Source organism: Anabrus simplex, chromosome 12, assembly GCF_040414725.1.
Source record: "Anabrus simplex isolate iqAnaSimp1 chromosome 12, ASM4041472v1, whole genome shotgun sequence".
Lineage (NCBI taxonomy): Eukaryota > Metazoa > Arthropoda > Insecta > Orthoptera > Tettigoniidae > Anabrus > Anabrus simplex.
The window spans coordinates 96,825,666-96,853,589 of NC_090276.1; the positions used below are offsets into that span (position 1 = coordinate 96,825,666).

Here is a 27,924-nt window from a genome sequence, read left to right on the forward strand (position 1 = left end):
TGTAAATAATATTGACACTATATAAAATATTGATTAGGTGGAGAACTCATCCTTCATACTTGTGTGTTTGAACTATCAATACGGACTATGAAGCTAATAGATTATAAGATCAAGTCAAACTACTTACCACATTACATGTACAAATAATTTTTAAACAATAAAAGTAATGGAATGTTACTCACAAAAAAGAATGTTGGCCAGCAGAGGGTGGAAGAGCAGGCTGTTAATCACCAGTTTCTTGCCCTTCTTCAAGGTCATCTTGAGGAAGGCCACGGAGTTGGCGTGATGGATCAAGTGAATGGTGCTCTTGGCTCCTCCGACAGCCAGAATGTTAGCTCTCACGCCTTCATTCATCCAGGAATTGCGCAGAGTTGTCCAAGCCAATGAATAGAACATCTCCCTGAAACATGCAGAGTATCTTATCTACACGCTCCCAACAACACTTCCAAATTATGTGGGCTTGCCAAAGTACATAGAAAGAAAGTGCCATTCAAGTTATGACCCGCTCAGGCAACCGCAAGGCCGCAGTATTTCGTCACATTTCTAGTCTTGTATCAAGAGACAGGAACAGGGAGTAACAGAAAAAGAGACAAGAACAAACGCTAAAACAAATGGACAAGGACAATCTCCGCATCTTCAAATACCGTTATTTACCCTCTCCTCACATAATTTTCCTACCCTTAAGTTTCAAACTGGAAATTTGGCAGAAATTTAAAATGTTTGTGATTGAGTACATTTTTTCTTTCAGTGGGTTTTTTTCTTCTTCTTCTTCTTCTTCGAAAAATGGGCAGTAGTAAGATTATGACTAGATGGTCTATTTTAATGTTATATTGTCATGCAAGGGAGGCTTGTCTCTACGGCACACGAGCCACTGCCACACTGGGGCGAGACGCTGGCAATTTCAGGATTGAAAGGACCTAGGGAACTTGAAAGTTTTTACATTCGCAATCGAATGATTTCCTTCTAAAAACTTAAGTTGTGACATAAAACCCAAAGGCAAGTGTAGTGCACCATCACCACTGTCCTGCTTTTCGATAATCTGTTATACCATTAAATCTTCAGGAGGGTTTTTTCTCGTTGAAATTGCAATACTGTTCAATACTGTTGTAGCAACTATTATATTTAGAGCTTTATGCACTTCAAACCTTTAACCATCGGAGAGAGCAGAAAACCTCCGCTGTCTTTCTACAGCATTTCTGCTCCTAGTATGATCCCTCTTGTACATATGCTCCTCCTTGGTTTGTAAATTCAGCAAACATGTTAAGAGAAATGGCTTGCAATGATAGGCCCGATAAATAGCCTTCTTGTATTTCAACTCATTTGGATTGTGCAGCCTTAAATATTGTATTGTCATGGACAGAACCGGGCCACCAAACAACAATATCGCTAATAAATAAATTACTGTCACTTATTGTCTTGCAGTTTATGGAAAAATAACATCACGTATTTTGAAATATCCCTGCATTTTCTGCACCTGGAGATCTGATGCAAATGTGAGTACACTCAATGGTTCCATCTGACGAGAAGTCGCGGCACGAGTAACAGACTCTACACTCTTAGCTACAAACATTAGTTGTGACAGACAATGCGAGCTCCTGCATATTCCTTATTAAACTGTTCATTATGAAGTACTAATTAATTATAGTAAATGTGCAACTAAAGCATAATTGCACTACCGCTCGGAAACTTCACGACACCACCTCGAGTTACCGACTAGAGACTTGCTCCTCGCACCACCGCGACATCTCGTTAAATGACTAGAATCCCTATTAGACCAGCAAATCTAGCAATATTTAAAAAGCTGTGACGCCGGCAATTATATAAAGTGTTGACACAATGAGGCTACCAGTCGCAGCTGCAGCTGCTCTGTGTATATTAGCAGTATCACCTCCAACGATGCTAAATGAACCAGCGGTAAGTCAGCAAAAAGAGGAAATTGTACATTATTTTGCATTGTTTCCAGAAGAAATGAAACTGTTTCTTTAGATAAACGGAACCTTTCAACAAATTTTCTCTCGCTAATTTCTTGCAATCATTTTCATTCTGTTCCAGATATAACAGTTCACCTTCAAATCTGGCAGCCATTTTACCTTCGCTTCTAATCACCGTTTATGTTTGGTAACCACTAGAACTTGACTGTTTAATCTAAGATATTCAGGGATTTAAATAATAACCAGAAATGATGCTTTGCTACTTTTTTTAAGAATCTTAAACGCTGAACACACTAAACAGGGTTCGTGTACTTGGCCCTTACATTATCTTCATGCACAAGCTAGTTGTTTGGTATTTTCGTACATGAAGACAATGCAGGAACATCAAGGAAGATAAGTCGCCAAGGTTAAATTCCCACTGCGACTTAAGGTATGGTTTTGTTAGGCTCACAACCTGTTTCCAAGGTTCATTTGAAGACTTTTCCTTAATCGAAACAGACTTTCAACGTATTAGGTCGTGTTACGTACATGTAGTACGTGTTGAAGAGATGTTAAGTACAGAACAAAAATGGCCAGCCGGACACCAGTGGGATCCGAACGCACAACCTCCCTGTACTTAACATCTCTTCAACACGTAGTACATGTATATAACACGACCTAATATGTTGAAAGTCTGTTTCGATTACAATGTGGTCGTGAAAAATTCAATATTCATTGACATGCCCCACAACGGGCGACTTAAACCCACTCTACAGTGTGCTTGCAGCAGTGCCAGACCTGTAGCTCAGATCCTTTCAAACAGAACAAAGATGGCCTAGGCCACCATAGCTCAATTGGTAGAGCAACCGACGCGAAATCGGGAGGTTGTGGGTTCGGATCCCACTGGTGTCCGGCTGGCCATTTTTGTTCTGTACTTAACATCTCTTCAACACGTACTACATGTACGTAACACGACCTAATACGTTGAAAGTCTGTTTCGATTACAATGTGGTCGTGAAAAATTCAATATTCATTGACATGCCCCACAACGGGCGACTTAAACGCACTCTACAGTGTGCTAGCAGCAGTGCCAGACCTGTAGCTCAGATCCTTTCAAACAGAACAAAGATGGCCTAGGCCACCATAGCTCAATTGGTAGAGCAACCGACGCGAAATCGGGAGGTTGTGGGTTCGGATCCCACTGGTGTCCGGCTGGCCATTTTTGTTCTGTACTTAACATCTCTTCAACACGTACTACATGTACTTAACACGACCTAATACGTTGAAAGTCTGTTTCGATTACAATGTGGTCGTGAAAAATTCAATATTCATTGACATGCCCCACAACGGGCGACTTAAACGCACTCTACAGTGTGCTTGCAGCAGTGCCAGACCTGTAGCTCAGATCCTTTCATACAGAACAAAGATGGCCTAGGCCACCATAGCTCAATTGGTAGAGCAACCGACGCGAAATCGGGAGGTTGTGGGTTCGGATCCCACTGGTGTCCGGCTGGCCATTTTTGTTCTGTACTTAACATCTCTTCAACACGTACTACATGTACGTAACACGACCTAATACGTTGAAAGTCTGTTTCGATTACAATGTGGTCGTAAAAATTCAATATTCACTTTTCCTTAAGGTGACATCACTGCTTTCATAATTCAGTTCAGGGACGAGCCTAACAGATGTCGATAAAATTTAAAAATCAATATTTCTCACCCTTCTCAACTTTTTCCTTCATAACGTAAAATTTTGTCATGTGACTGAGGGTAAATTTCCTGGAGAGCATCGCATACTCTCTTTGAACAGAAAAATTAATGGTTATTTTATACAAAGTTTCAAAAACTGCTTTTATCATATATCCAGTCCTTAAAGATGAGAGACTAAGTCCTACACAGGTGGTACAAAACAGTTTTTAATGAGTGTACCTGCACCTTGATCCTTCTAATTTGGTCAGAGTGCTGACTATCCAGTACCTTCTCATCTCTGTCTACCATATTCAACAACTGTTTCACCATAACATTACTTAAGAATATAGGTACTTACATCTTCCTACCCGTAACTTTGACATCAGTCATAATTAAAGAAGGCCCCCTTTTCTATTTTCCTTTTCCTTCCCCCTCAACCCCCACAAATGACTTGGTCTTTCCTTCACAGACAAAAGCTGTTACAAAACTGTGCTAAATCTTGAAGAAATGCATGACTTTGAGTTGTTCATTGTCAATATTAGGGAGGCACCAACCCACCCCTAGAAATATATTTAATTATGCTGATCTGGACGTTGACGGGGAGCCGAGCTTCCGCTGCAGCGAGACATACAGTGAACCATGGCACACCGAAAGAATCATGAACGAGCACAGCTCAGTGAGACACAAGATACACACGGCTCCTTATCGGCTTACTGGACAGCGGACACTGGCGGAGAGCCGGGCTTCCTCTGAAGCAATACATACAGAGCCATGGAACACTGAAAGAATCGTACGCTAAATGGACTCCCGAGCTCAGTTCATTTGAAAATAATACCCACTCGCATTCAATGTCCTCTTCTTACAGGGAGGTTTAAATAATAGATGGATTTATTTTCAGTGTTAAAAAGGTAGTCAAAACATAATTCTAAAGTAGCTAGTAAGTAGATAGGCTATTAGGTTATACTATTTATTAGTTTAACGAATCTTAGTATTATAACTTAGTTGACATTTCACAATTAATTAAACTTGACTCTAGCCTGCCCTATAAGTCATGCTCATGACCACTCAAAAGTACCTGTTTTATATTGGGAAGAACGGCTCAGTATTGTCTCAGTTCGTATGTCACATCGTTGCACAAGACTTCAATAAAATGTGGACAGTGAGTGAGCCGACTGATGCAATAACTTAACCAACAGTATGTTGAATCAGAAAACCAGTGGGCTACTGTACATCTCGGGTAGGCTATACAAAATATGACGATTTAAAAAAAATTCCTCTGCTGATAGAAAAATATAGTACATATTTTCAAAAATGACTTGGCGAGTTGGACGTGCAGTTAGTATCACATAGCTATGCGCTTGCATTTGGGGGATGGTGGGTTCGAATCCCACCATCGGTAGCCGTTAAGATGGTTTTCTGTAGTTTCCCCATTTTTACACCAGGAAATCCTGGGACTGTACCTTAATTAAGGCCATGGCTGCTACCTTCCTAATCCAGGACCTTTCCCATCCTGCGTCGCCAGAAACCTTCGATGTATTAGAGTGACTAGCATTTTTTTCTAAGAAAGGAGTTCATAGTATGAAGACCAGATGGCAGCAGCGAACAATGAATGCTGTTGCTGCTGTCTTGCCATTACATGCTACACAGATGCAGTAGAAGCGGTGACTCTAATGTGCCGCGAATCGGATCACTGTATCGATACAGTAACGTGAACAGAATCAAATGAATCGATTCAGTAAAATGAATCGAATATCCCATCACTAATTGGGTGAAATTTAGAAAATATGGCATCACTCACAGAATTCAATACAGACAGATTTAATTACTAACTGTGACACGATAAAAAATCTTATTCCTAACAATCCTCTCATTCTGTAAAGAAACCAATCGTGATAAACAGTTGACACGAAATAGCAACAAACGAGCACCATGCAGCGGTAAGCGCGGAGCCTCCGAATGTTTCCTAGATATCTACCGGCCTCCAGCAATCACTTGTTCTTTGCTGCACACAAAAAAAGATGTCGCCAAACTTTTTGTTACCATGAAATGTATTTTTGTACTTACGTCTTATCTTCAGCATAATACTTTCCCACGACTTCACCTTCCTTCACATTGATGAAACAGACACTGTTCCCTCCACATGTTGCAACAATGTCTGTTGTCCGATATTGTCTGTATGGATCAGGCTCGAATGCACACTGCCACACCTGAACAAAGAAACACACTGGATTATAATACCAAGGGTCTTGGATTTACCTCAACCAACTGGCTCAGGTTGTGAGTTTCAGAAATAGGAAAAATCCTCTCAGTTTTAATTATTGCGTTGATGGGGTGAAAGTTCCCTTTGGGGATGATTGTAAATACCTTGGTATTAATATAAGTAAAGATCTTCATTGGGGTAATCACATAAACATGATTGTAAATAAAGGGTACAGATCTCTGCACATGGTTGAGGATATTTAGAGGTTGTAGTAAGGATGTAAAGGAGAGGGCATATAAGTCTCTGGTAAGACCCCAACTAGAATGTGGTTCCAGTGTATGGGACCCTCACCAGGATTACTTGATTCAAGAACTGGAAAAAATTCCAAAGAAACGCAGCTTGATTTGTTCTGGGTGATTTCCGACAAAAGAGTAGCGTTACAAAAATGATGCAAAGTTTGAGCTGGGAAGACTTGGGAGAAAGGAGACGAGCTGCTCGACCACGTGGTATGTTAAAAGGAGAAAAATAAAACTTCCCTAGCGTTCTGTTGCAGAATTGTTCCTAATACACTGACTTACTTTTACTCTAGCACTAACTAGTCCCACACTAGGTCATTTAGGTCTTCAGTTTCTTCATCACTATGGGTGGGTATGAACCGCAATGGTACAAGTTATAGGGAGACATTCAGGCAGCAGTGATGAGAGTATAGGGAGCGTGCACGGTACTAGCAACAGAGCGCTCTGGCGGAGTTCCGAGAATTAATACGGTGAGAGCGCGTTCCGCTGGAAGACTTGCTTCATAGTTACGGCAAAAAATATCGTTGCATCTTGTCGTCGAGATAAATATGAAGTAATGCTATGGAAGTTGTATTGCTGTGCACATAAAAATACATTTAAACCTGATATTATTATTGTCACTAACTCATATCCACGAATCTCTGAAAACTCAAATTTCGCGAGTGAGATTTCCGGTGAAATAGACAGCTTTTGACAAGCTATTGACAGGCAGCATCCAGTAAGCAAATAAACAGGAATTCAGTTGGAATAAGTAGATAACACGTCATGTTGCCAAGCGAAGTTCTGATAAGATAGATTTATACGAGTAGATTATATGCAGGGGTTACAGTTCTACGTTCTTTATTATTGGTGGTAAGAAATTTGCTAACACAAGCTACGTAAACAATGTTGCTGATATACGGAATATTTTTCAAGATTTTGAAAATTTTCACCCTCTGTATGCATCTTTCAACATGTATTCGCACGCTTGCTACACTCCGAGTTTGTAACACTTCATCTTCCGTAAATCTCCCATTATGAAGAAAAGGCGGCATAACAAGTAAAGAATGAGGTGACTGTGTTTTAAAATCTGGGAATCCCTTGTCGGCTAATATAACGTCCCCTTCACTCAAATTTAGGAAGCCTGAATTGTTAACAATAAAAGTATCCCTAGTTCTTCCACCATAACAAGGGGAAGCAAAAAGAATAGTTCCGTTTGGGGCCACAGCTAATAAAATTTTTACCTGTACGAAAAATACAGGTAACATCTCTCATCTATTCTTGCTGGCGTTTCTGATTTAATTTCTGTGCAATCTATTATAACTCGTGCGTCAGGATATGTTTTAAAAGCGCGAGGCAAAGTATTTTGCACGGATAGTTTGCTAGGCCAGAAAATAAAATTACAAGTGCGTTTCCTGACTACTCCGAGAGCAGTAAAAAATATTCGCTCATCCGACATACACCAAATATAACTGCCAAAGAAGCAAAGGTCCAATTTCATTTTCATTAAAAAGAGTAAACAATCATCGTTATTACTTATATTTATAGACACTTTAGAAACAAAGAAGGAAAGTAAAAAACTGAATGTTTCGTATGAAACACTTGTAAAATCCTTCAACTGTGCCTCATTTTTTATGCTCTGGTATCCATGAAATCCTCTGCATATGTCCAGGGAGTGGGGAGGGTGTTTAGACCACAACTTTGATCCATCTTTTCCAAAATACTTGAAGGTACTGTGCTTGAGTAGCACTGTGTGCCTACATCATTCCCACTAAAAACACTAGTGATTTCGAAAGTCGTTGCTTCCATCTCAAATGCTGCTTGCACCGACTTATGTAGTTCTTTTATTAAGTTGCTTTACGTCGCACCAACACAGTTAGGTCGTATGGCGACGATGGGTCAGGAAAGGTCTAGGAATGGGAAGGAAGCGGCCGTGGCCTTAATTAAGGTACAGCCCCAGCATTTGCCTAGTGTGAAAATGAGAAACCACGGAAAACCATCTTCAGGGCTGCCGACAGTGGGGGTTCGAACCTATGTAAGTTTTCACACACTCATTTTTAACAATAAATTCATGAGTTTCCTGAAATAGAAGACATGTGTATATTTTTTTTTGCTAGGGGCTTTACGTCGCACCGACACAGATAGGTCTTATGGCGACGATGGGATAGGAAAGGCCTAGGAGTTGGAAGGAAGCGGCCGTGGCCTTCAGATACAGCCCCAACATTTGCCTGGTGTGAAAATGGGAAACCACAGAAAACCATTTTCAGGGCTGCCGATGGCGGGATTCGAACCTACTATCTCCCGTATGTATATTTGAGCATTTCATTCGTTTACTCGCTCTTAAAACCGGGATACATCACATTCTCTTTTTGGTTTCTTCTTATAGCTCTCATAAAACACAGATGGTATATATGATGGATGATTTTCAATATCACTTGACTTTCCTCCAACAAAATATTCACTGGAAATGACGGAGCACTTGGTGGGTTCCGATGGAGTTCCATCTGCATTGAAATGCAGGGAAATATTTATTATTATTATTATTATTATTATTATTATTATTATTATTATTATTATTCGGCGTAGTCAAGACACGTGCACATGGAAGGACATGAATGTAAACATACGAACCTGCTGCAGTGCCTAATTGAAATGTACTATTTCAATGTGTACTTAAATGAACGTGTTCTTGACTTGGCATACCTGGTATGTTTAAAATGTGTGATACATGTGTGATTTACATCACAAATGAAATAAGGTAGCCTACTGTACTTACTTTATCCTTCCCACAGCCGAAATCCACTTCCTGTATCTGCCCGATTCCTAAGGACGACCAGGAAATGTGTGAAATGTAATTCCTTTTCCATGCGTGTTTCTTTGTGTGTTGTGACAGTTCACTGCACAACAGTTTCTATTTGATTTAGGCATTTTGATACACTACTACTACCACCACAATTTCACACCCACAGTTACACAGCCTGGACTGACCGCTCAAAACAAGATCACCAAAATGTTACTGACTTCTTCCGCTAGAGGCGCTAAGAGCGGCCGTGCACGCTCCCTATAGGCAGTCAAGTAAGGGTGATGTTCCATTGTTAAACTGTAGTGCATGAGAGTCCAGATCCCAAGACTGCGTGTTCAAACCCAGAAGAAATAACGACACTTTTGAAGGGTGGATGACACTCCATGTTGTGTGATAGGCAAGAGAGATTCACTTTACTCTGCCATCTAGTACGGAACGAACAGGCAGCTGAAGCCACAAGATTATTATTATTGTTGTTGTAGAAGAGCAGCCAGAAAATGTTGATAGGGAAAAGAAGCCGATCTAAAACCCAACAATACCTTAAACAACTTTGGACTGAAGAACATTAAAGTACACAAGGGAATATTCCTTGATTCATAGTAAATATCCGGAAGCATTTTTACTTATAGACTTTCCACTACTGTTAACTATATCATTGTTCGCATTACAAGGTTCAATTTCATCGTTTAGAAATCTTTGCTAAATGTCATAATTTGTGCACTTTAATGACATAAGAATAATGTAAGGAACAAAATTATCATTGTAACCTGAAATTATAAATCTAATTGTCATTGTGGCAACCTTCAACTGAGAGAAGTTTCTATGAAATGAAAAAAAATGAAAAAAACAAACTAGAATTAATATTTACTTATTCATCAGATATTGTAACATGAGTTGAATCATGGCTGAGAAGTGATATTATGAATACAGAAATTTTCTCACAGAGCTGGAGTGTTTACTGATGAGACAGGTTACAGATGACAGGAGGGGGAGTACCATATCGTAATGGTGAAAGAAGAATTTGTAAGCTACAATAAAGTAAGCTACAATTTCAGTGATGTATTGTCTTGTCATAACTTCTTCAGCTCATCATCATTTTCTTGATGCTTTGCTATGACTTCATAATCAATTACTGAATTTCATCAAGTCTTGACAAAGTATCGGCTACAGCTACCACATTATCTCTGCCACTGACATGACGTATGTCGGTCGTGAACTGCGAGATGTACTGCAGGTGCCATAGTTGCCGAGGGGATGCCTTCTCATTCTTTTGTTGGAATGCGTAGGTGATCTATTTGTGGTCCATAAAAATGGTAAATTCTCTACCTTCAATGAGATGCCTGAATTGTTTCACAGACAGGTATATTCCAAGCAATTTTTTTATCATCTGCACTGTAATTCTTCTGCGCAATGCTTAGCTTTTTGGAGTAGAAAGCTATGGGTTTCCAACCAGCATCTTCATACTCCTGTAATGCTGCTCCAACGGCCTGATCAGAAGCATCTGTGAAAAGGGCTATAGGCAGATCTCGAACTGGAAAATTCAGAAATGTAGCATTAATCAGGTCTTCTTTACATTTCTCAAATTGCTTCTTGGCTTCGTCGGTCCAGTCAATTTTTCTGCTGTCATTTTTCTTAGCTCCTTTCAAATACAGTGAAACCTCAGAATGCGAGTAACTTGGTCTACGAGTGTTTTGCAAGACGAGCAAACATTTTAAATAAATTGTAACTTGATAAGCGAGTGACGTTCCGCAATACGAGCGTCACGTGTGCCTACGTTTTCCCCTCCCTTGTTCGTTTGTTGAATGGATGGACGAGGTCTTTGGTCCTGTAGTGAAGAAATACCTTTCGGAAAATAATCTGCCGCTCAAAGTCTTGCTGGTTATGGACAATGCTCCTGCTCATCCTCGAGGCCTTGAGGACGACTTACTGGAGGAATTCAAGTTCGTTAAGGTTAAGTTTCTACCTCCCAACACTACTCCAGCCTATGGATCAGCAAGTCGTTTTGAACTTCAAGAAGCTATACACCAAAGCACTACTTCAGCGATGCTTCAAAGTGACCGAAGGAACAAACCTTACCCTCCGAGAGTTTGGGAGAAATCATTTCTCCATCGTGAACTGCCTAAAGATTATCAATAAAGCCTGGGATGGAGTCACCAAGAAAACTCTCACTTCTGCTTGGGGAAAGCTGTGGCCTGAATGTGTTCTTGGATGTGACTTTGAGGGGATTGTTGGTGACAATGAGCCGCCGACTGTCGATGAAATTGTGTCCTTAGGGAAGACTATGGGACTGAAGGTGAATAACGTGGACATTCCAAGAGCTGGTGGAAAAACATAGCCAGGAACTGACCACCAACGAACTGATGGATCTGCATCGCGACCAACAGGAAGAGGTTATGGAAATCTCGTCCGGACAAGAGGAGGAGAAAAAGTCAATGAAATCTCTCACTTCAACTGAGATTCGGGAGGAGTGCAAAATGTGGGAAACGGTGCAAAATTTTGTAGAAAATCACCACCCGAATAAGGCTGTAGCAGTGCGAGCGATGAATCAGTTCATTGACAATGCAATGTCACATTTTCATGAAATCCTCAAAAAGAGGCAAAAGCAACAATCATTGGACAGGTTCCTCGTTAAAGTTGCATCAAAATAAAACAATTCCAGTGAGCCAACAGGTAGCAGTGATTCCGTTAATGAAATTCGTGCTACACAGTAACTCTTCTCATGTCATCTCTCGTCTCCCTCACACCAACAATGATTCTATTGTAAAGAAAAGTGCACTTTAATTTGTTTTACGTTATATTTTGTTTTAGAAATGGTATGCTAATAAATATTTTTGTGTTGTGTACGAATCATCCACGTTTCAATTGTTTCTTATGGGAAAACTTGCTTTGATATACGAGCGCTTTGGATTACAAGCATGTTGCCGGAACAAATTATACTCGCAATCCAAGGTTCCACTGTATTCGTGTAGAATAGCTTGAGTTTCTGCTGTATCTGGCAGATAACGACGATAAAAGTTGATCAAACCGAGGAACGTGCATAAGTCTCGCACGGTCTCAGGTAACTTATAATCCTTCATTGCTTGTAACTTCTCAGGAAGTGGTCTCGTACTATTTGGTATAATCAGGTACCCTAGAAATTAAAGTTCTTTTGCAGCTATTACAGATTTAGTCATGTTGATATGGCTGTTTTTTGCTTGTCTTCCTCTGCTATTGGGATCTGAAAATACGCCCTGAATAAATAGATTTTGGAAAAAATTGTTGTACAATCCAAGATGTGATCAAAGTCTTCAAGTCTCGGAACAGGATACCTGTCTGGAACTGTTCATTCATTCAGTCTCCTATAGTCTCCACATGGATGAAGAGATCCATCCTTCTTGTTTAACAAGTGAAGAGGACTAGCCCATTCTGACTGTGATGGCCTGATGATTCCACAGTCCAGCATAAATTGGAATTTTTGTTTATATGACATAAATTTTCTTTCGGACATGCATATGCTCGAATTTTCTTAACAAGAGGATCCACTTCAGTGTCAGACATGTACTGTTTTTACAATTTTATATGACACAAATTTTCTTTCGGACAAAGATTTTAAATTTGTTTACAATGATTTTAACATGTGTTGTATATGTTATGTCTCAACATCATACTTTATAACTACCATTCCTTAGTGTTATTACCTTAAGAAATCACAGTTCAATTTTTATAAATTATGTCAATGTCTTTAAAGATAAAAATTTCATTGTTCCGTATTGAAATTATTAATATTAAAAATTAAATAATTGAAGTTCAACCAATTCAATACATAAAAGAAAGAAATGTAGTAATTACATTCTTATTTAAATGGGACCGGTTTCGACCTTAGTCCAGGTCATCGTCAGCCGTAAAAACAAGTAGGCGAAATCACACAATGTTTATGAATATTGGAGAAATGGGTCAGTTTCACACTCTGTCAGGCACAAAGTCACAACACTATCAAATAATATATGAAGATGATAAATAAACTTGAAGTCGCGACACATTTCCATCCCCCATTAGACATCCGGATGTCTAATACAATAACAACTTGTGAATTGTCTAATGGCTGGAAACAAACCATGTACTAGCTGATGATGGCCGTTAAAGAGCCGAAACCGGTACTAGTTTAATCTATTTAAAATAAATTGTGTATTGATTGGTGGAAAAACACTTTTCTTATCTATACTTCTACTCACATAACCGTCGGGGTCACCAATGTTACAGCTGGTCACTAATCAGTATTTAATACATTTATTTACTCTGCTATATGTACAAAAATAACACTTTACCAGCAAAAACACATCTTAATCAATTCTCGACATCGGGTTCCTCCTTTCTTTTTTTTTTAAATATTATTTCTTTGTGTTTTGCTCACTGCCTTCTAAAATCTGCTACAAGTGCGTTATTGGACTTTATAAATTTTCAGGCTAACTCATTCCTGTTGCCAATATGCAAATTGAGGAGTAAGATATAGATCCTAGTATTGATGTTCAACTGGCTAACATGTTGTCTCAAACAACAACAAAAAATAAGGTCAAGGACAATTAAGTGTCTACAAGAGAATATTATAGACATGATACTGTATAGACTTTTGGGCTTATGCTTATGCCGTGTCAAGAAAATTAGGTGAAATTCTTTACATTTTGCAGAGAACTGTGATAGCGGCATAAGCCCAAAAGTCTATACAGTATCGTGTCCACAAGTACGGGCCGTGAAAGCATCAATGGCAAAAAGAGAATATTAATTTATTGTGGAGTGAGAAAGGAAGTGTTAGAGGATAGATGGTTATATACAGAAGTAGCCGCAACATTTAGCCGAAGTGAACTCTGGGTTGAAATATTTCAGTCATATTTAAAATATGCAGATTTCAATAAATTGATTTGTAGATAATAGACATTTTAATAAGATTGTAAATAGAAGAGTGTAGTTTTGAGTTTGTTTATGCCACATATATTACTTACGAGATGTTTAGAATTAAATATGTTGTAACCTACAGGTTATAAGAGGGTGTGATTGGTGTTTAATAATAATTAAAAATAAATAGGTACAAGAGATATTTGGTAGTTTGAGTAAACCGCTGAGGAAGAGGACACTAAGGTTGTCAAAACATGTACGGTGTAGTATGTGATCATATATAATGGGTTACCGTAGTCACGTCCTAGTTCGTGAACCATGGGCAACGGCTGAGTGGCCTAGTAAGTGGTCCTGAGAGTTGGGATAATAGTTGCTATGGAATGGGAGTGGGCATCTCGGACATATTCTGAGTCATGGTCCTCCTTGTGTTTAGGCAGCTAGGACTATACAATCCACCGGTGGTCCATAACCCGTTAGAGGAGAGATCCTCACTTGGACTATGTGTAAGTAGGGTAGCATGTTGCTTCATGAATTTACATTTTAAGCAAGCCTCAGACCTATGGGAGTAACAGAGTCCCACTCCAATTTGACAGGCAAGGGACTCCTTGGAAACAACTTGGCGAACGAAATGGAATTCGATGGGGAGCTATCAATATTAATGGGGCTTATGGAAGAAAGAAAATAGAACTGGCTGAGTCAGCAAAGAGGATGCATTTGGATGTGCTAGGAGTAAGTGATATTCGGGTAAGGGGAGATAACAAGGAAGAACTAGGAGATTATAAAGTGTACATGACGGGTGTTAGAAAGGGAAGGGCAGAGTATCGGGTAGGGCTGTTGATCAGGAATACCACTGCACGCAACATAGTTTCTGTTAGGCACGTAAATGAGCGTATGATGTGGTTAGATTTGTCAGTTGGAGGAATTAGGACGAGAATTGTCTCAGTGTATTCACCATGTGAGGGTGCAGATGAGGATGAAGTTGACAGTTTTATGAAGCATTGAGTGACATTGAGGTCAGGGTCAACAGCAAGAATAGAATAGTGCTAATGGGCGATTTCAATGCGAGAGTTGGAAATAGAACTGAAGGATACGAAAGGGTGATTGGTAAATGTGGGGAAAATATGCAAGCTAATGGGAATGGGAAGCGTTTGCTGGACTTCTGTGCTAGTATGGGTTTAGCTGTTATGAATACATTCTTCAAGCATAAGGCTATTCACCGCTACACATTGGAGGCTAGGGGTACCAGATCCATAACAGACTATATCTTAACTGGCTTTGAATACAGGAAATCTGTTAGGAATGTATGAGTTTTTCGCAAATTTTTCAATGATACAGACCACTATCTGATCTGTAGTGAACTAAGTATCTCTAGGCCTAGGGTAGAGAAAGTGAAATCTGTCTGCAAACGAATAAGGGTAGAAAATCTCCAGGACGAGGAAATTAGACGGAAGTACATGGAGATGATTAGTGAGAAGTTTCGAACCGTAGACAGTAAGCAGGTTCAGGATATAGAAAGAGAATGGGTGGCATACAGGGATGCTGTAGTAGAAACAGCAAGGGAATTCCTAGGAACAACTGTGTGTAAAGATGGGAAAAGGCGAACATCTTGGTGGAACGATGAAGTGAGAGCAGCTTGTAAACGTAAAAAGAAGGCTTATCAGAAATGGCTCCAAACAAGGACCGAGGCACACAGGGATTTGTACGTAGATGAAAGAAACAGAGCGAAACAAATAGTTGTCGAATCCAAAAAGAAGTCGTGGGAAGATTTTGGTAATAACCTGGAAAGGCTAGGTCAAGCAGCAGGGAAACCTTTCTGGACAGTAATAAAGAATCTTAGGAAGGGAGGGAAAAAGGAAATGAACAGTGTTTTGAGTAATTCAGGTGAACTCATAATAGATCCCAGGGAATCACTGGAGAGGTGGAGGGAACACTTTGAGCATCTTCTCAACGTAAACAGAAATTTTCCTGGTGGTGTTGCGAACAGCCAAGCTCACGGAGAGGAGGAAAATGACGTTGGTAAATTACCCTTGAGGAAGTGGAAAGGATTGTAAATAAACTCCATTGTCATAAAGCAGCAGGAATAGATGAAATTAGACTTGAAATGGTGACGTATAGTGGGAAGGCAGGGATGAAATGGCTTCATAGAGTAGCGAGATTAGCATGGAGTGTTGGTAAGGTTTCTTCAGATTGGACAAAAGCAGAAATTGCACTTATCTATAAGCAAGGGAACAGGAAGGATTGCAACAACTATCGAGGTATCTCATTGATTAGTATACCAGGCAAAGTATTCACTGACATTTTGGAAGGGAGGGTGCAATCTGTAGTTGAGAGGAAGTTGGATGGAAACCAGTGTGGTTTCCGACCACAGAGGGGCAGCCAGGATCAGATTTGCAGTATGCGCCAGGTAACTGAAAAATGCTACGAGAAGAATAGGCAGTTGTGTTTATGTTTCGTAAATCTAGAGAAAGCATATGATAGGGTACCAAGGGAAAAGATGTTTGCTATACTGGGGGACTACGGAATAGGGAACATGCATGATCCGGGGTTTTAATTAAAAATATGCTAATCTGATTCAAAATTGCATGCAGAATTCAAATATGTGATCAGAATGTACAAATAATAACTCCAAACATGATAAAAATCTACGAAAATGTCACGTCACGCAAGTACGCGATCTCATTGGCCTGACGTCATCGTACAGGTTGACTGAATTAGCAGACGAAATAACACATAGTGTGCTGTGAGAAGCAGGATACACTTCGCGTATTTCTACTTTACGTTAGTGTCTAGTATGGTTAAATTCGAGGTCTATACATTGGATAATAATCTCAGAGGTGTATTTTAGACTTAAAATGAATCCTGCGCAGACAGTGAGGCAGAAAACTTATAAATGGTGTAGAGTTCAGATGTGCAATAGCACATCGCATACCATACCAAACAAATTGTTTATAAACGTTCCAAAGACGCTAAAACTAGGGAGAAATGAATTTTGGCGAGCTGGAGAAATGCTGGTGATATATCGGAAAAGTCTACAGTTTATTTTTTTGAAGATTTTAACGTAAGATGAATTTGTTTGAATTTTCAAATCACTTTTCCATGTCAGCTGTTCTAGTGGTAAAACTTTAAATTTTAATGTATGATGCTTTATTTAAATGCTTCAATTACATCTTGGAATATTAAAGTAATAAACAGTGCACTAAATAATGCTGATTATTAAAGTATTCTCCAAACCTAACCTATGTTTTGGGTGATCCATGTCAAGATAATAAATCAAAGGGGTTATGAACCATTTTGACAGCTCTAATTCTACCAATATATCTTGGCATGGGACAGTTATGTATGTCTTTATTGAAGAGCTTAATTGGTAAAGAAATTTAGGCTATGTCTAAATACTCTATAATGTAACAAAGAATAGGCGTGTACAATTGAAAGGAAACAAATGTATAACTCTGCACAAAACCAATGCTTGTCTGTTGGGGTCTTATAAGTTAACAATGCTCAATTATAATAATTATCATAATATTAATGAAATAAATAACATAATTGCACACAAGTGAAAATAGTGATGTAGGTGTTTAAAATATTATCCAACTTAGCCTAAGTTTTAGGTTATACAAGCCAAGTCAATAAACCGAAGGGTAAAAATACCGCGCGAGTTGGCCGTGCGGTTAGGAGCGCGCAGCTGTGAGCTCGCATCCGGGAGATAGTGCGTTTTGAACCCCACTGCCGGCAGCCCTGAAGATGGTTTTCCGTGGTTTCCCATTTTCACACCAGGCAAATGCTGAGGCTGCACCTAAGGCCACGGCCGCTTTGTTCCAATTCCTAGGCCTTTCCTGTCCCATCGTCGCCATAAGACCTATATGTGACGGTGTGACGCAAAAAAAAAGTCACAGCACCCAAAGACATTCCTGTATTGACCGACTAAAATGTCACCAGGACACTTTTCTTTTCTGATATGCTCAGCTTGTTAAAAGCCAAATGTAATTAATGTTACTGGCTTCACGCCCCGCCAACTACTTCTATGATTTTTGGAGACGCCGATGTGCAGGAATTTAGTCCTGCAGGAGTTATTTTACGTGCCAGTAAATCTACCGACACGAGGCTGACGTATTTGAGCACCTTCAACTACCACCGGACTGAACCAGGATCGAACCTGCCAAGTTGGGGTCAGAAGGCCAGCACCTCAACAGTCTGAACCACTCAGCCCGACTTGTGAAAACTAGATGAAGTCATATTTATCTTTATCATGTTTAACTTTTTCCCTCCACAAAGATATTTAATTCTCTTTCATGGGCCCCGGAAGTGGGTAGGCCAGTTGTCCCAACCATAAATACATATTTTTTTGGGAATGATAGATTATAGCCCTATAGTACTATGATCTTTCTTTCTTTCCTTCTTTCTTTATCAGTTTATCCTTCAGGGTTGGTTTTCTCTCGGACTCAGCGAGGGATTTCACCTCTACCACTTCAAGGGCAGTGTCCTGGAACGTGAGACTTTGAGTATGGTGATGAAACTGGTGAGGAGGGCCATTACCTCGCCCAGGCGGCCTCACCTGTTATGCTCAACAGGGGCCTTGTTGAAGGATGGGAGGATCGGAAGGGATAGACAAGGAAGAGGGAAGGAAACGGCCGTGGCCTTAGGTGCCTGGAGGAGAAGTAGGAAAATACGAAAAGCCACTTCGAGGATGGCTGAGGTAGGATTCGAAACCCTTCTACTCAGTTGACCTCCCGAGGCTGAGTAGACCCCGTTCCAGCCCTCGTACTATTTGTTTTCAACTTTCATGGCAGAGCCGGGAATCGAAACCGGGCCGCCGGGAGTGGCACACATTAACCACTACACCACAGAAGCGGACTAGTACTATAATTCTACCTATATGTTTATGTTAGTGCTGAAATCCGATTTCTTAATTTACTAATGCTGAAAGCCCGAAAATTTAATGTTATTCTTTAATAGGGGAATCAGTCTAGAAGGAAATGTTGAAAGTAGTGTGATTTCTATCCAGGTTCGTTGTTATCCTAATACTATGGGTTACAGTACATTGCACGTATATAAAAGACGCCACTTACAAACTTGCTTGTTATCCGCGAATTTCTGCGGCCACAAACGTCACTATTTTTCAAGAATGGTGACATTTACACATGATAGATTGTCTGATTGTGCTGTTTTGAACCTTTCTTCTGTCATTTTGAAGTTATTCGCGATCATGAATAATAAACAATCGGCTTTTAGCAACGGCTGATGCACAACGGCTGGTAGAGCTCCATGCGGTACTGGATCGTGACGTCACAGCGCGCCGCTTACGTCAGAGGCCGTTTCACTCGCCTTGCGGAAAGGCACTATTAAATATTTTTTTAATGGTAGAAAACAAGGCAGCATACCACAATGTAATACGTTTACGTACTATTTCATTGGTGTGCTTTTCAAAAAAAATATTTTTGAAAATGATGCATGTTCCCAATTGAAGGTAGATTATTAAAATCAATCAAAGGCATTTATGTTCACAATTGGGCTTCAGTGAGAATTGATGGTAAAATGAGTTCTTGGTTCAGAGTACTTACAGGGGTTAGACCTTTGCTGTTCGTAGTTTACATGGATCATCTGCTGAAAGGCATAAAATGGCAAGGAGGGATTCAGTTAGGTGGAAATGTAGGGAGCAGTCCGGCCTACGCTGACGACTTGGTCATAATGGCTGATTGTGCCGAAAGCCTGCAGTCTAATATCGTGGAACTTGAAAATAGGTGCAATGAGTATGGTATGAAAATTAGCCTTTCGAAGACTAAATTTATTTATTATTTAGCGTATGGCTTTACAGATACAACACACAATGGTTTTGAAAAACAAACTATATATTTATATCCAGGTTATTTATATAGCTAACTGTCTCTGGAAGCACATGAGCAAAGTCACTGATATCACCACTGTACTTTCTTTTTGGGCATTCGCTGATAATGTGCAGGATGGTCTGTTTGGAGGCACCACAGTCGCAGTTAGGCGCAGGAAATCTTTTCCACTTGTAGTGGAAATCTGCGCAGTTACCATGGCCCGATCGTATCCTATTAAGAGTAGACCAGGTTTTCTGAGGAAGCTCAAATCCAGGTGGCAGTGACGGTCCTAGGTGTGGCAAAGTTGACTCAGGCCTAGTATCTTGTCTTCCCTGCCATTCCTTAGTAATATTGAAGCTGGTATTCTTCAGTTCTATTGCAGTTCTTATTGGTGGATTTCGGGACCTTAGACGATTCAGATGAACATCGGCAATGTCATCAAGTATTGGTAATTGAGGATTATTTATTAATTTCTTAAATTCCCTGAGGGAAGACTAAATTGATGTCAGTAAGTAAGAAATCCAAGAGAAGTGAATGAATGTCAGATTGGGGATACAAAGCTAGAACAGGTCGATAATTTCAAGTATTTAGGTTGTGTGTTCTCCCAGGATGGTAATGTAGTAAGTGAGATTAAATCAAGGTGTCGTAAAGCTAATGCAGTGAGCTCGCAGTTGCGATCAACAGTATTCTGTAAGAAGGAAGTCAGCTCCCGGATGAAACAATCTTTACATCGGTCTGTTTTCAGACCAACTTTGCTTTACGGAAGCTGGCTGGACTCAGGATATCTTACTCATAAGTTAGAAGTAACAGACATGAAAGTAGTGAGAATGACTGCTGGTACAAACACATGGGAACAATGGCAGGAGGCTACTCGGAATGAGGAGATAAAGGCTAATTTAGGAATGAACTCTATGGATGAAGTTGTACCCATAAACCGGCATCGGTGGTGGGGTCATGTGAGGCGAATGGAGGACGATAGGTTACCTAGGAGAATAATGGACTCGTCATGGAGGGTAAAAGAAGTAGAGTAAGACCAAGACGACAATGTTTAGACTCAGTTTCTAACGATTTAAAGATAAGAAGTGTAGAACTAAATGAGGCCACAGCACTAGCTGCAAATAGAGGATTGTGGCGACATTTAGTAAATTCACAGGGGCTTGCAGACTGAACGCTGAAAGGCATAACAGTCTTTAATGATAATGTATGTATGTATATAATTAAGTAACTTTAAGTAGGCTATTGACAAGGCTGATTTCAAATATAACAGTGAATATTTTTTATTGCTATTTGTTTTACGTTGCAACGATAGGTCTTATGGCGACGATGGGATAGGCCTAGGAATTGGAAGGAAATGTCCGTGGCCTTAATTAAGGTACAGCCCCAGCATTTGCCTGGTGTGAAAATGGGAAACCACGGAAAACCATCTTCAGGGCTGCCAACAATGGGATTCGAACCCACTATCTCCCGGATGCGAGCTCACAGCTGCGCGCTCCTAACCGCACGGCCAACTCGCCCGGTAGTGAATTTATTGGGACAGAGATTGTAGTCAATATGGACCAATACAAAATCAAACCACTATGACCGTCTTTTGTCGATAGTTCTTAAATGATCCACCTACAACGCTCAATTGCAACAAACAGTTGACACGGCACATTCTGCCTTTCTTTATTGGTTTGCGCACTTCCTGGTTAGAGACAAGAAACCATTAGTCTGACATGTCACAGATGTTTACTAAACAGCCACACAGAAAATTTTTGACTGGGGCATTCAAATTCAAAAGGTCTAAATCCCCTTACTCATAGACAGTGTTGTTTATTAAGGAGCAAAACAAACCCTTAGATCATCATTTAGACGGTATGGGCACGTAAGACAAACGGAGGAAGAATGAACGAGATGGAAATCGGAGAGGAAGCTGAAAGCAGTGAAGGAGCGTCAGCCATTGGCCCACCCTCTTTAGGATCCTAAGACAAAGATGAGGTGAGCACTGGTTTCAGATAGGATTAAAGCTGTTCCTTGCTTAAAAATTACTACACTAATTGACAGAATGTTAAGCAACCGACTATTTCAAGTTCACTCAGAACACAACATAAGCAAATTCCACAAAGTCAACAATGGTCTGCCTCAAGGGTCGGTTCTATCTCCTACTCTCTTCAACTTATACATCCATGACCTGCCTGAAACAGTGTCCCGAAAGTTCATATATGCAGACAATATTTGCCTTACAATTCAACGACCCAACTTCGAAGAAGCTGAAATACTTCTTAACCAAGAACTGTTGGATGACTACTTTCAAAGATGGTATCTTCATCCCAACCCACAGAAAACAGTGACATCTACATTCCATCTGAACAACGCAGAAGCAAACTACCATCCAAGGGTCTTCTTCAAGGGTCATGAACTACAATATTGTGCCAATCCCAGTTACTTAGGAGTAACATTGGACAGGTCTCTTACGTACAAAAATCACCTGCAGAAAACCGCCAACATAATAAAAAGTCGTAATATCATTCTCCAACGACTGGCTGGAACTTCTTGGGGAGCGGATGGAAACACATTAAGGACAACATCTCTGGCTTTGGTCTATTCTGCAGCAGAATACTGCTCTGGTGTCTGGCTTAACAGTGCTCACACACAGCTAGTAGATTCACAACTTCGTCAAACCATGGGGATCATAACTGGTACACTTCGTGCTACACCAACCCAAAGGTTACCAGTTCTCAGCAATATACTACCTCCACATATCAGGAGACAGAAGGCCCTTTTTCAGCTATGGACCAGAATGCTGAAGAATGAACACCTACCTGTTCATGAGTATATCAGACAGAAATGCACATGCCTTAAGTCTCGCCAGCCTGCTTGGAAGACTGCCGTGAAGATAACATCCAGTGACTTCAACCCCACCTCTAAATGGTTAACAGAGTGGTCTTTATCCCCACCTCGGGCAATAGTGGATATTAATAACCCATCCACAAAACTGGCAGGCTTCGATCTGCCACGCTGCACCTGGAGTAGACTAAATCACATGAGATGTGGAGTAAGTAGAACAGCATCTACTTTACACACCTGGGGCTGGTCAGTTTCTCAATACTGTGATTGTGGCGAGGTTCGACAAACAATGAAACATGTAGTGCAGGAATGTCCACTCCGTGCTTTTACTGGCACCATGGAAGATCTCAACTCAGCAACACCTGAAGCAGTGAAGTGGGTGGCAGGTTTGGACATTCACATTTAGTGAGATGTACATCACTCACACTCAATGTGTATATACGAACTGTCAGAGTTGATAGGTGGATAGTGATGTAAATATATTGTGTTTTCTTCCTGTTCTTTCAAACTGTAAATTGTTTTCTTTGACTGTATAGATATGATAATTTGTATCTGCTTTGTACTCATATTTCACTGGTTGTGTAAATAGTTTATAGGTTGTTATTATCCATCATACGCCAAATAAATAAATAATAAGCGCAGCAAAATTGTCTATTACATCTAATTGCATTCAACTAGCAAAAGTCATCCCACGGAAGTTGGTGGTCAGTGAAGGGTCTCAGTGTTTGGTTACAATTAAGTTTCTTTTGGGGATGGGCTCGTCGGGGGTGGGGGGTGGGGGTGGTGGGCATATTTCCCTTCACAAGTATATTAAGGTATGTCTACCTCTTAGTCCTGTTTCCTGACATGGAGTCAAGGATGAGGTGAAATGAAATGGCATATTTTTACAACCAGATGCCCTTCCTAACACCAACCTCAGTTAAAGAACTAACTACGATGAAATGAATGATGAATGAAATGCGTAAAGAAGTGGAAGGAATTTATTGTGGCCTATGAATAGGAGCTGTCTCAGCATTTGCCTATGAAAAAGGAGAATTTCGGATTGGCGCATTCAAAGTATAGAGGAAAATGTTTTACAGGTCTAGTTCCCCTCACCCATAGACATAGTTAATTTTTAAGGTGCAACAATCCCTCATGTCTGAGAGGATACAGCATTAAAACCTTTACGATAAAGAGGTGATTGGGAGTAAATATAAACAAGGTGAAAAATCAAGCTAAATACATGGGTTACCTGTGTCTGTACATCGGCAACATCATTGTTCCGAGAGTGGCAGCGGAGGAAATGTACTGGGTCGTAATCGAGTTGACTGGTAGACGACGATTCGCTGTGACCATTTCCATTCAGTTCGACACTGTCATTTAAACACTTCTTCTTACATGCAACTTCATCGTCGTCGTACTTCAATTTCCGTTTCATTGTAAATCATAAATAGAGCTTTCACAAAAATTACAACCAAGACAATAAATAAACAAACTTTGCTACATTTACAAAATATCTATAAATTCACCAATGATAATACGTCTGCAGAACAAGGATATAAACTACAAATTTAACTTTAAAACTTCCAAAAACAGTTAAAAATATTGCACAGTAAAATACAAAACCTTCACCCGCAAAATCTGACGCTTACGAGAAAGATTTGGTGATGTTTAAGAACGATTTTCCCGCCTTAAAGCCGCGTAACCAACATGCCAAACTTAAATGCTTCATTTGATAGCTACACTTCACGATATTATATCTTAATATCGAACAGATAAAAAATATCAATGCTTAAAGATTAAAAGTTAATAGAGGCTAGATATGTGTCACAAACGAAAAACTAGACCATACACCAATCTCATCAGATAGCTCTATTCCTGATTGCAACGGATCATGGCTGCAATGCTTTCACACACACAGTAACATTTGATTGGTTGATTCTTCTTCCGCGCGCAGTTCGTAGTTATTCAAACAACGATCAGAAAATACACTTTCATTTCTTGTATCCCCACTTGAACACCACCGAACAAGTTAGCTCAGTGCGTTGCGGCACGCAGTTATCGTTGCTAGCTCCGTACTCCGAAGACAGGCGAGTTCGATCCCCTGACGGCAAACCTCGGAGTGGTTTCCCACTTCAACTCCAGGCCATGGCCATTTCCTTTCCATTCGTAGCTCTACAATCATGCCTACACCCACAAGACAAGACCTTCACGTAGTTCACTCTCATGGAGTGTACTAATAAAAATAGCTACTGTACACACTGGCAAGCCGAACATGTCCTCAGCCTTACATGGACCAGTGAGTGGAGAGGAAACCATAAGTTAACATTTCAACAATCATTAGAAGAGTGGACACATGTTATAACATAAACGCTCTTACTCTTTATTTAAGTTAACCCTGACTATCATATTACTCAGTGCTTCATAAAACTTGTCAACTTCATCCTCATCTGTACCCTTACTTGATGAGACTGAAACAGTTCTCGTCTTAATTCCTCCAATTGCTAAATCTACGTGCATAATTCGCTCATTTATGTGCCTGACAGAAATTACGTTAAATGCAATAGTATTCCTGATGGACAGTTCTACCCAACACTCAGTACTTTGCTTTTTAATACCTGTTAAGAGCACTTTATTAATCATTCTTAATTTTTGAAGTGTGGTTTGATAGAAGCTGATGATAATATTTTAAAAGTGTGATTTGATAGAATCTGATGATGTTCTTTCACGAATGAAATGTGTAGGTATTCTAATTGGTTCTTTTTTGGGTAAAATCTGTTGTTTTTCAAGTATTTTCTCAATTTTATTTAATAATAAATTAGTTTTGACAGACTGTATACCCTAACCATTAACTAAGACAAAACTGAGAAGAAATGGTTTCCACTATATCAAAATACCAGTGGTTCTTAACAATTGAGAAATCACAGCCTGATAAATTCTTTTTCTATAATATGAGGGCTCTGTCCCAAAAAATGTACTTGTAAAAGAAGTTCCCTTTTTTAAAAATACTTTTGACTAACAAAAGTAAATCTTTGCTGCTGTGGGTTACTCTTGTCACTTCCTAGTTCGTGAACCATGAACAAAGGCTCTATGGCCTAGTAAATGGTCCTGAGAGTCAAAATACCAGTTGCTATGGAATAGGAATGGAGCTCTCGAACATATTTTGAGGTGTAGCCCTCCTTGTACTCAGGCGGCTAGGACTTTACAATCCACCAGTGGTCTGTAACCCATTAGAGGGGAGATCCTTGCTGGGACTATGTGAGTAGGGTAGCATCCTGCATTTTATGCAAGTCTCAGATGTATGGGAGTAATGGTGTCCCACTTCCATTTGAGAGACAAAGGACTCCCTGCAAACAACTTGGCGAACTAAATGGAATTTGATGGGGAGCTCTCAATATAAATGGGGCTTATAGAATGAAATAGAACTGGCTGGGCTGGCAAAGAGGATGCATCTGGATGTGTTAGGAGTAAATGATATTCAGCAAAGAGGAGATGATGAGGAAGAGATAGGAGTTTATAAATTACTCTTAACATTTGATAAAAAGCAAACAACTGAGTGTGGGGTAGGACTGTTCATCAGGAATACGGTTGGATGCAACACAGTTTCTGTTAGGCACATAAATGAGCAAATGATGTGCATAGATTTAGCAGTTGGAGGAATTTGGACGAGTATTGTCTCAGTGTCTCTGAGGTTGCAGATGAGGAGGAAGTTGACAAGTTTTATGAAGCACCAAGTGACATCATAGTGAGGGTCAGCAGTAAGGATAGGATAGTACTAATGGGCAATTTCAATGCAAAAGTTGAAAATAGAAGTGAAGGATATGAGAAGGTGGTGGGTAAATGTTGGGAAGATATGGAAGTCATTAGGAATGGGAAGTGTTCACTGTATTTCAGTGCTAGTGTGGGATTAGCAGTTACGAATACATCCTTCAAGCATAAGGCTATTCACTACTACACAAGGAAGAATAGGGGCACTAGATCCATAATACACTAAATTGTAACTGACTTTGATTTCAGGAAAGATTATAACAACTATCGAGTTATTCCACTGATGTGTGTACCAAGCAAGGTGTTCTGTGGCATTTTAGAAGGGATTCCCCTGTGAGTGGGGGCAGTAGAATAAGACCCACAGCACCCCTGCCTGTCGTAAGAGGTGACTAAAAGGGGCCCCATGGGCTCTGAACTTTGGAGCATGGGTTGGTGACCATGGGCCTCTTAGCTGAGTCCTGGCTTTGCTTCCACTTACTTGTGCCAGGCTCTTCACTTTCATCTATCCTATCTGACCTCTCTTGGTCAACTCTTGTTCTTTTACGACCCCGACGCTATTAGTTTTGCGAGGGCTAGGGAGTCCTTAAGTTTCCCGCCCTCCGTGGCCCTTGCCTTCCTTTGGCTGGTATCATTTTTAGAAGTGTCGGATCACTTACATTTTTTCGCTCTGATTAATGTTACATACAGGATGGTTGCCTAGTTGTACTTCCTCTTAAAACAATAATCACCACCACCTTTTGGAAGGGAGAGTGCAATCAATGGTTGAGAATAAGTTGGATGAAAACCAGAGCGGTTTCAGACCACAGAGTGAGTGTCAGGATTAGATTTTTAGTTTGCGTCAAGTAACAGAAAAATGCTATGGGAGGGATAGGCAGCTAAGTTATGTACATTTTGTAGATTTAGAAAGGCATGTGATAGTGTACCAATGGAAAAGATGTTAGCTGTACAGAGGAATTATTGTATTAAGAGTAGATTTATTGAAAGCAATTACAGGCATTTATGTTGGCAATTGGACTACAGTGAAAATTGTTGGCAGAGTGAGTGTTTCAAGGCCTTACAGGGGTTAAACAAGGCTGTAATCTTCCATCCTTGTTGTTCATAGTTTACATGGACAATTTAGTGAAAGGTATAAAGTGAAGGGAGGAACTGAGTCGGGGGGAAATGTAGTAAGCAGTGTGGCATATGCCAACGGCGTGATCTTAATGGCAGACTGTGTTGAAAGCCTGTGATTTATATCTTAGAACTTAAAAATCAGCATTTACAAGACTAAAGTGATGTCAGAGAACTGAATGTCAGGTTTGGAATTCAAAACTGTTTTGAATGTATTCACCCAAGATGGTAATATAGAACAATCAAGGTGCAGCAAAGTGTCGCCCAAGTGACCAATTCCCTATCTGTTATTTACCTAGTCTTTTCGAAAATGGTTTAAAAGAACTTGGAAATCCATTGAACATTTCAATTGATAAATTATTCCAAACCCTAACCCCCCTTCCTGTAAATAATATTTGCCCCAATTTGTCTTCTTGAATTTCGACTTTGTCTTCATATTCTGATCTTTCCTAGTTTTAAAAGCTCCGCTCAAGTTTATTCGACTACTAATACCGCTCCATGCCAACTCTCCACTGACAGCTCAGAACGTATGGCTTAGTCAAGCAGCTTGTCTCCTTACTCCCAGATATTCCCAGCCCAAACTTTGCAACATTTTTGTAACGCTACTCTTTTGTTGGAAATCACCCAGAACAAATCAAGCTGAGTTTCTTTGGGCTTTTCTCAGTTCTTTAAT

General features: G+C 40.1%; 1 protein-coding gene across 1 annotated transcript in view; it reads right to left on the reverse strand.

Annotated features, from left to right (window-relative positions):
- The window catches only part of LOC136884542 (leucine-rich repeat and WD repeat-containing protein 1), a 112,719-nt gene extending 88,693 nt beyond the window's left edge, over positions 1-24,026 (reverse strand). The window contains exons 1-3 of the mRNA XM_067156793.2: positions 23,626-24,026; positions 5,664-5,806; positions 183-400 (exon numbers count right to left, since the gene is read on the reverse strand). Of these exons, the coding sequence (XP_067012894.1) occupies positions 183-400; positions 5,664-5,806; positions 23,626-23,811 (547 nt within the window). The 5' untranslated portion in view covers positions 23,812-24,026. The remainder of the gene's footprint in view (positions 1-182; positions 401-5,663; positions 5,807-23,625) is intronic.
- Between the last annotated feature and the right edge of the window lie 3,898 nt (positions 24,027-27,924).